At 43.7% G+C, this 10436-nt stretch overlaps 1 protein-coding gene across 2 annotated transcripts; it reads right to left on the reverse strand.

The window, feature by feature from the left end:
- Window positions 1–317: 317 nt before the first annotated feature.
- Window positions 318–9563, reverse strand: nptx2a (neuronal pentraxin 2a). Of its 2 annotated transcripts, none has more exons than XM_062452119.1 (5): window positions 8657–9563; window positions 6906–7140; window positions 5949–6193; window positions 3241–3420; window positions 318–2584 (listed from the first exon to the last, which is right to left on the reverse strand). In XM_062452119.1, the coding sequence occupies exons 1-5, from the start codon at window positions 9098–9100 to the stop codon at window positions 2357–2359; spliced, it is 1332 nt and encodes a 443-aa protein (XP_062308103.1). In that variant the 5' UTR covers window positions 9101–9563; the 3' UTR covers window positions 318–2356. The 2 variants fall into 2 exon arrangements, with proteins under 2 accessions (XP_062308103.1, XP_062308111.1); XM_062452127.1 differs by having other exon boundaries at window positions 6906–7137; window positions 8657–9559.
- Between the last annotated feature and the right edge of the window lie 873 nt (window positions 9564–10436).

Consider the following 10436-nt stretch of genomic DNA (forward strand, 5'->3'; position numbering starts at 1 on the left):
TTTCCTTTCCACCTGGAAGGCTGCCAGCATCAGGGATTTCTGGGCTTTTGACAACATTTTCTCTCCAGAGATAAAAAGGAGTATACATCTATCCCCAGTGTGGCTTGGTGTCTATTGGCCGTACAGTTTTTTAAAAGCTAGCAGAATGGACACACAGAATTGTTGCCTTCCTTTGTGTTTTCCTTTGTATTGTATCTCCAACCTTGAAAGAACCATGTCCCAACTGTGGCATGCACATGCCCGCAAAAAACAGTCAAGTTAAGTGGGTGGATAATTGTTGAAAAAAACACTGAAGTAAAAACACAGTCTCCGTAACATTTACGTAATGTTCATGTGATAATTTTCAAATTTTTATTGGGTGCAAAAGGACATTGAACCACACTGCATAAGAATGTGAAACATTTATATATAGGAAGGTGGCTTGAAAGCAACAATAAATCTAATATTTTTTTTATCTTCCCATACATAAGTCGTCTTGTAATACAAAAAAATAAAATACATTTTCTTCAAACAAAATGCTTGATAGATCGGTAAAACAAAAGCACATTTGGTGGGCAAAAAAGGCAATATAACAAACAATAGTATCTTGCTGGTGAACTAAAAGGATGCGTATAAACAAATGTGTACTCATCGGTTATCACTACAGGAAAATGTGCTATTCAATTACATTCACAGAACAAATACAAAGACATTCAAATGTGGTACATGTTCACAGATAACGTAATTAGAACGTTAAACGTGCACCCCTTTACAACATTCCATTGCTGTCCAGTGTTCTACTGCGTTCTTCACTGATGAACATCAGGCTGTTGAAGTCTTCATAGACTTCTTTCTTTGCTTCCAAATATCCAAGATATTTTCTTTTAAGATTAATAACAGTTTGCTCACCCTTTTTGCCACACTAATTTCCTATAACAAATGGGGGATTCATTCACAGGCATTTTGGTATTATTGTAACTATACTGTACACGAAATGTGAGCACATTGAAGCTAAGTGGACTCTTGTCAATTGTCAGCACAATATTGAGGACCAGAAGCAGACTAGAAGAAGCGTAAAATGTATTCATAATGTGATTAGTTTTGATCTGCAAGGATAAAGTGGAAGTTGATATCTGTGGTATAATTTTTTTCTGTCTCTGGCAATTAAACAACTTACATTGTGCTGGTCCAAGCATATAGATGATTATCTGTTGCAACAACATTCAAATAAGGTGTGACATGACCTTGTAAAACCGTCAGGTCTTTTGTCATCAGGACACAAATTTGCATTGTGAACATATCAATTACATTGCAGGGCATTACTTAGGCCTAAGCAGATGCCAACATATAATTAACTTTACGGTCAACCAAACCATACTCTTTAATAATTTGTTCATGTAGATATTTAGCCTACAGATTAAGGATTCTTTGTGGAAGGTGATCCCTGGCCTGTCCCTTTCCTGGGCTCTTACAGCCTGCCAGGCCTGGGCAGCTTTCCTGCTTTACTTTAAACCTGTGCGAGCCATGGTTAGAACCCACACACAAAGCTGCTTGGCATGGCAGCAACCCAAGGGGCCAAGGGAGAGAGAGAGAGGTATTAGAGCAGATTTACAAGAACGTGTGTGTCCTTACCACTGCTAATCTCTGGGCTTTTGACATGCGAGAGTGGGCCGATGCGTGGGTGAATATATACACACACACACACCCGCTCACAAACCTGTGTGTACAAAAAACAAACATAAATCTCTTCCCTCACAAAAACATGCACAGGTATTTTTCTGTCCACTAAAACTGGCTACAGCCCACACTCATGCACAATGCTTTGATGCCTACAACTGAAGTGTTTTACCTTCCACTGGTCTTTTTTCATCAAAGTTCAGTTTTTGCTCTTTTACTGTGTGCCACGGATATGGAACTAATTTCATTGAACCTGCCATGCAGCTCAGATCCATGGTGATCAACAGCGTAACAAAAATGTCTATAGTCAATATTAGCTCACATTCAACTGATAAAACAGAGTTGTCACTGCCCACCTACTCAATGGGTTTGTGGTTGTTAAAGGTAAGGCAGTATATTCAGACAAGTCAGCATATTGATATTCAACATAATGGCAGTATGAGAATCAGAGTCCGTTGGTAATCTGTCTGCAGAATCATCTCCATTTTACAATGTGAGTCTCTTCAGAACAGATTAATTTTGTCACAAAAGATAAATGTGGAGATCAAGGAGACGACCCATGTTTGTAGTATAAAGTCTACAGCAGTGCTTCTACCCATGCACTGCAACCTCATTTCAGTCAAGAAGTTTTCAAAACAGCCCAGAGCTTAGTTCAACTTCTGTCAGGATCCCAGACACGCAACAGCCGTGTGTGAAAGTCTTACGAATCAAACACACGGTCTTCACAAATCTCCAGAGCGGCCTTCGTGGCGCCTCCCAGCACCTCCACGTTGGCATCCATCCATGGCACCACGTTGCCGGGCATGTAAGAGGAGCAATTGGCCATGCCCATGATGTCCACAGACCGTAGGACCCGGTCCCACATGTTGAACTGGCTCAGCTCGCCCACAAACGCCTGGGTGGCATCGAAATGCCCGCCAACAATGTCCTGCAGGGCCAGACAGAGAGATGGAGCAATGGTCTTGAGCTTTATAATTCAGTTGTGCTACGTAACAAAGACTTTCACTTGACAATTTCTCTCTTATCTTGGCAATTCTCATTTCATAAAGTGTCAGTGTTAAAACGTAAAACGTACCAACATATTAATGAGCAGTATTGTGACAGTACTGTTTTACATGAATGACATTAGTTTTAGCAGATAGCTGTTTTAAGGCTTCAGTTGTTGCATAACGTGCTTTACTTTCACTGTTCAGCATTAGTAGATTCCTTTGTTTCAACACATATAATGTTAACATCCAGAGCTGGTCAGGTACTGTTACATTCATGGATTGCCATAGGGATTATCAGTACTACATCTCCATGGCGATGGTTGATATCCGGTGTAGTGACACAGTTCCACAGCTCCTGCGGGAATGCTGCTGTTTGATGCCAGGATGTGAGGTCATTCTGACGAGCTGGGTATAGCGTGAGAAGAACTTTGCTGTCTCTATCCCCCTGATATCTCTCCCTCCCTGCTCTCTCTTTCTCCAGGGAGACGCACATATAGATGTGATGAGCGTCATCCCACACACACACACACACACACACACACACGCACACACACACATGCACACACCCTACCCTCCACCCCTTCCCTTTTCTCACCTGCTCCTGGCCCAGGATAATGACTCCTCCAGGTTTAATTGGGTGCCAGGGGGCCAGGTTGTCTCCAGTGCCCAGGCGTTCGCCATCCTGATAGGCCTCCCAGAAGCCATCCCGAGTCGTCCAGGTGATACAGATGTGGTGCCAACGTCCATCGCTTACTGATAGGGGCAGCTGGGCCACCTGAGAAAAGGCAAGGGTGGCCAAGTGTCAACTAGACTGTAAGTGTGCAAGAAAGGACAAGACTCAGCAACTCGGGCCAAGACATCAAAAGACTTAAGTAGATAATAACCGAGGCTTAGGTACACCAAGCCAAGATTTGGCATGCAAGGCCAAGAATTTGTAAGAGAGGACGATACTGAAGGACGATAGGGAGTCAGGTGGCTGAGCGGTTAGGGAATCGGGCTAGTAATCTGAAGGTTGCCAGTTCGATTCCCGGCCGTGCCAAATGACGTTGTGTCCTTGGGCGAGGCACTTCACCCTTCTTGCCTCGGGGGAATGTCCCTGTACTTACTGTAAGTCGCTCTGGATAAGAGCGTCTGCTACATGACTAATGTAAATGTACTTAGCAGGAAAGGCCAATAGGGATGTCTATGATCAGCTGATCCATTTAAAGAAGGGTCCGACATCTCTAAGGGGGTAGGATTTCAAGTAAACAAGGAGGGATAGTGAGTGGGCTTTCTGCGTCAGTAAAAATCACCTCAATTATGTAACCCAGGGGGTCATCTGGGGTCAGTGAACAGCAGTAGTTATTATAGCTGTAATGACATCTGTTATAAATGGGACAATGTAGTATCAAAGCCAGGAATATTTCAAACAAGGATCAAAAGCAGCAAACCTTGCAACAAAACAACAACATTACAGCTTTATTGAGATCAGTGACTTCATGTTCCATTGAGAGTAAGTCACAGGGGAGCTCTTGAGTAATATTCTCATTAGAATGACAGCACCAGCTGAGAGAGAATAACGGGAGGTAGTCGAGTGGCTGAGCGGTTAGGGAAGCGGGCTAGTAATCAGAAGGTTGCCAGTTCGATTCCCGGCTGTGCCAAATTACATTGTGTCCTTGGGCAAGGCACTTCACCCTACTTGCCTCGGGGGGAATGTCCCTGTACTTACTGTAAGTCGCTCTGGATAAGAGCGTCTGCTAAATGACTAAATGTAAATGTAGGTAGGCTGCTATGTGGATGGCTCTTTCTACCATCTCATAATATCACTCGCAGAAAGCAGACCTATGAGACCAAAGGTCTTGCGTCAAATTGCCTTTGAGCCTAAGCCAATCACAGAGTGCTTTGACACCAGCTGACTCCATTATCTCTTTCTAAGTCTCTAATCTTATGTCAACAAATACAAACTGTAGGTTTCAGATAAGGTGAGAAGCTAGAGTTGTTATTATAATTATGTGTTTGTTTATGGATTTATAATCGTGTAACAAAGGCAAAGAAAGTGATTTTGTAAGCTGCATAATGTTAATATTACTGGCACCCACAGGATGCCACAGACACAAAGTGTGTCTTGAGTCCATACTGATCTTCTGCATATTGCATGATACTTTCACAACAGTGATATTGACCAAAATTACAACCACAGCTTCACATTACCTGTAACCTCAGTCTGGTTATTGAGTATGCCGGAAGCGACTGTGAAGGGATTCATGTACCCCGTTAATTCTGTGCGGGCCTTTCCATTCGTGTAAAAACAAAAAGCAGACAAAAAGATATCGATTTCTGTTTTTGTCTTCCATATTTTCTCATAATGATGTTATGTTGTTGAGACAATTGAACCTGCTGATTCTGTTACAGATGTAGACCCCAAAGCCATGTCTGAATTGATAGAATTTGGCTGTATTCAGTACAGTTTTTAAAATGGTTCAATTTATGTATTTATGTTGTGCGTAATGTGTAGAAGCGATCTGTAGCCATCCCTTAGTAACCCCAGCACTATCTCCCTTTGGGGTTTATTACCACTATGAACATATTCTATTCTGGCTGTACTTGACAGTGATCATATTCACCATGTTGCCTTATATTTGGTACTGTACTGAACTAACTATCCTCCATTGCTTCACTACATTTTACTCTTACTCTGCAGCTCTATGATATCCTTACTCTCCTTATCATCTCTCTCTCTCTCTATTACTCTTCTCTCTCTCCTGTCAGACACACACATGTATAATGCATGGCGAAGGGAGAGCTGTAGGGAGTCCTGTCTATGCCAATAAGCCAGATTCCGAACATAAACAAAAAAATATACCCCAATGACCCAATGCGTTTCATAACTTCAGCCAAACTGATATCCTCTCATCGTCTCAGAAGCCATGCTTCTGCGATAAACCAACAGCAACAATCCAACATTTAATACTACCCATTCAAACATCTCCATTGCCATATTTGTATTCCTTTGAAGGCAGAACCCACTGCAATATTTATTCCTAGCCCTTTGAGCCTGAATTGTCTTGATTCTGAAGGAATTGTCAATAACTAGACCTCAATCATGTAAAACATTCAGTAGGGGACAAACCCGAAGGTACGATACGATCAAAGAAATCCAATTCCTACTGGAGATCCATTTCAAAGAACCATTACTATCGTAATATAATATAGGATGTGAACTATTTGTCATCCCTGTGGATGTGCCACTTGACATCCATGATATCCATGGCAGCGATGATACGTTCCTACAGAAAGGTCTGAGAGACTCCAGGGTGATCTTACCTTGTCATTGACCAGCAGCTCTATGGGGTTAATCCCCCACTCTATCAGAACGATTTCATTAGCCTGTCCTGGGACGCCGTAGGAGAAAGGGGTCCCTATACCCGGGCTGGCGCTGGACTTCAGCCACATACACACGGTGAAGGCGTACATCTCAGGCAGACTCTTCTTGATGCGTCCGTACAGGTAGTTGGTACGCAGTGGCAGGGACACCTTGAAGTCCTCAGGCGACTTAAATGCGTTGTTACCTGCAGGCAGAGGGTCGTGGAGGGAATACGTTTAGATTCACAGGCTGGCAGTGTAGACATCCTGACACGCTGCGGACGGGAAGATGGTATGAGTGGAGGAGAAGATTTGTTTATTTAAGAAAATGAGGTTTTGAGTGCTGGTGGAGAACACGGACTGTTTGACATTCATGATGTGTGAGTATCAGACCACCATGTCATGATGGGTAGTAAAGAGAATAAGACATAGGGAGGGAAGCAGAGCAGAGAATAAGAGAGTGCGAGTAGGAAAGCTCAGAGGCAGAATGTTGAAAGAAGTTTTAGAGCGAGCGAGGGGGAGAAACTGAGACAGAGAGAGCATAGGCAAAAAATGTGTGTGCGAGAGAGAGAGGGCAGAGACATAGATGGACAAGGTCAGACTCACTGTTGTGTTTTAGACCACTTCACCATTACTGCTGTTATAGTAACCTCGATTAAAAAACATATTGTTCTCTCCATCCACCTGTGTGGTGTACTCTGCAGCTGAACCCTAACATGTGTGGTTGCAAGCCCTGACCAAATGGGAGTAGCTCCATTACCCAACACAGCACAATTCATACAGGTCCGTACATTCATCTAGACAGCAACAGTTCCTATTTTCGTAGTTGCCTTATCATATGGACCCAAGACTTAAGCCGCCTAAAGCATCATCCAACATAAACATCCATATGAAGGACAAGAAGAGAAGGAGACGTACTCCTCTCCAACTCGGAGATCCTCTCCAGCAGGGAGCTGAGGGTGCTCTCTGTGCGCTGGCGGTGGGCCGCAGTGTCGTTGTAGAGCTGGCTCTTCTCCTCCTCCAGCTCGGCCACCTTCTTCAGCAGCTGGCCCTCCAGCGCTCCCAGACGGCTCCTCAGGAGCTCCCTCAGCTCTGCCGGGAAGGAGGCTCCGCCCCTGCCGCCGCTGCCTGACATGTTAGAGCGCTGCTGCTGCTGAAAGAAAGGGGGGAGAGAGAGAGAGAGAGAGAGGGGGAGAGAGAGAGAGAGAGGGAGAGAGAGAGAGGGAGAGAGAGAGAGGGAGAGATTGAGAGAGAGTTAATCTCCATATACATGTTACGCTCATTCAGCTGTTTAGAAAACAGGACAGAACCAAAAATCCTCTGCACCTTTCAGGTCAAACATCTGTTTAGCACCCTCGTTTTTAATGGTGAGGGGGATTCAGTCCATCTGTTCCAATGTGATTAGTTTCTCCGGCATGCACAGACACTGTCGCACACACACATCTACACACACACACACACACACACACACACACACACACACACACACACACACACACACACACACACACACACACACACACACACACACACACACATACAAACATATATTACTGACCTACACTTTTTACTAGCACACTCTCGTGGGTGGCCTATGAGTTACATTGATCTAGCCACAGCAGTTATGCTAAGAAGGTTCAGATCAATGCAGACATGATTAAAAAATAACATTTTATGTGTCATATATTATCACTGCTGCAATGTATCATTGATTTGATGATGCCATTAAAATGTTCATCATTGCGTTGATCATTGATGACAGAGAGAAAGAGAGGGAGAGAGAGATGGATGGATGGAACAGTGCAGAGACAGCATCATTATTTTAAAGTGTGCGTCATGTAATGGTTTAATACTGGAACAAGGATTATTATTAAATATTTACAACTGATGACGATAAAGCCCCAAAACACTTGTAAGATCAGTGCCCAGATTGCATCGAGCACCAGGCATGACCTCAATATCAGGCGATTGAGATTGTCGGCCCACATGGATTTATTGAAAGCTGCTCTGGAGGTAGTTGATGTACTGTGGGGTTTGGAGAACAGCCTGGACCTACATTTACTATCTGCATGATAGATTACATTTACTAAACTAATATCCACTATCTTGCTTCCTTTCGCAAAGTATACTGCTTTTGTTTCAAGGGATTGCATCAATGGTGCATGTATCAGTATGTATACAATGTAACCAGACATAATTCCCTCTGTGAATGAGTAAAGGTATTGCTCGCATGTTTGACTAATGTATCTAATTTTACATTTACAAATTCACATCTCTGTGCCATGCGGTCTGCTGGCATGACAGCAGTGACACTGATTTCTGTCATTCATTTTTTATTCATTGAGTACATTCTTAATCTTTGAGAGTATTCAGCTGTGATTGTTGAATGACGGGATTCCTTGCTTTGACACTGTTACATGCGTCTTTGATCACAGTGTGCTGTGTACGTGCTCTGGCGCAGAGTCTGCTGCACAGATTATCAGACATATAATAGGGCAGAATTTAGGTGCTGAACACGCACGCGCACACATAACAAACGCGTCGCAGTATGGTGTCTGTATATAAATGTGTGTTTGTGTATGTTCATTAATACCAAGTCATTTAGAAGTATGACTGAATTAAAATAATGTGCAGTATATGCATGATGTGACCCTGTTGAGTGCCCTCACCTCCAGGTTCTCCAGACGCCCCTTCAGGCTCTGCATGGTCTTTCCTAGCTGGTCTATGGTCTCCGCTGGGTCTCGTGGCAGGTCACCCATGGTGTTTTTGCTGTATTCCTTCCGCCTGGAGCTTTGACCCCGGGACTTGCTCGAGTCATCGGCAGCCGCCTCGCAGCGGGCAAGTTTAGAGTTCAGTTCCTTGATGGTCCCTTGTTGGCTGACGATAGTCTCCTTTTGCTGAAGAATGGTCTCACGGAGTTGGATGATGGTGGTTCTCAGTTCGTCCTCCACGGGACTGGTATTCTGGATGCGGTTTCCGGGGGAGCCCAGCGGACAGCCAGGCTCTGCGCCCGGAGGAATGGCAGAGCAGACGAAGCGGCTACCTGTCGCATCATTTGCGCTAACCGTGCGTCCACCCAAAAGGTATAAAACTCCAACTATTAAAGCATGCATACTCGACTGACTGTAAGCCCTAAGTCGTTGTTTCTTGCGAAAAGTCTCCTTTCACACACTTACACACGTTTAAAATATTTGTTGAAATTACAAACTTCTCATGCTTTTATCGCCAACTGGATAAATTGAGCATTTGTATACATCTTTGATTGGAAACTGACACAAGAGTATCTAATTGAAGTTAACAATACCTCTTAATAGTTTCAGTTAAAAATTCGTAGACTGTACCTGTAACCTTTACAGAAATGTTAAAAATAAAATCCACTTTAAATCTTAAAAGGAAGTTGAACAAAAACACAGTCCAGCGCAGGTTTTTATAGAGAACGAGCTCCGTTAGTTTGAAACGGTTGTTTCTACTCCGGCAGGTTTGTTTCTGAATGGTGCTGAAAAGACAGTGATCTCGCTTTAACAGATTAATATAGGGCGCGCGCACAGGCGCATCCGCTCATCGTCTGTTCACTCTGAGTTTTGGCTACGTCACCAGATCCCGGCAGATACGAGTCATGCCCTGCGAGTCTGTTGCTTCGATGTCTTTGAGTGAACTGAACGTCATCCTTCGCAAACCAATGACTTTTTGTATGGTGTCTCCTGTATCGTGACATGCATCGACAGTTGGTCACGGTAAGTTCGGGTGAGTCTGAAACTACTAAACGAGTTTTCTTATCAGCTAAGGCGCAATGCACCCTACCCACAATGAAATATTTATTTGCAGTGAATATTAAATGGTGGATTGGATTCAGTACCTTGAAGTGTCAACTTCAACGTATTGTTGTAAAGCGGGTGAGTGGAGTGAGTCACAAGGTTATGCTGAATTATCACATTCCTACCTAAGTATTCCAGTAGCCTAAGCATTAAAAAAGCAGCATGAACACTAATGTTGCCTTTACCTGTTTACCTGCTAAGTGTCAACAAAGATAGCTTTTTATTAAATCTGTCAGCTTTGAAAATCACTACACATGTTTTGAATATAATGTTGATTGCTTCAGTGACCAACAACATTTATTCTTCTGCATAGCTTGCATTCTAAAACATATTTGGACTATGCGCTTATGCACTGTTACTTACCCACACCCCTTCCAGTCAATGATCCCTACCCTAAATAACCTGCGCAGATTGAACTGGTATAGCAGGCTATCTGGGTTGATCATTATGAAAACCTCCCTTATATGGATGACTGTCCAGGGAGTGTGACCTGGAGGTCAGTTTGAGGCATGTCTGCACACTCAGCTGCCTGGAGCCCCAGCAGGTCCGCAGGGAGTGTGGCCTGCTAGCTGGGCAGGTCACAGCTGGTGAAAAACACATCCTGATCTGACAGAGCCTGCAGCTGTGGGGGACG

The sequence above is a fragment of the Osmerus eperlanus genome, chromosome 2 (genome assembly GCF_963692335.1).
Source record: "Osmerus eperlanus chromosome 2, fOsmEpe2.1, whole genome shotgun sequence".
Taxonomy (NCBI): Eukaryota; Metazoa; Chordata; class Actinopteri; order Osmeriformes; family Osmeridae; genus Osmerus; species Osmerus eperlanus.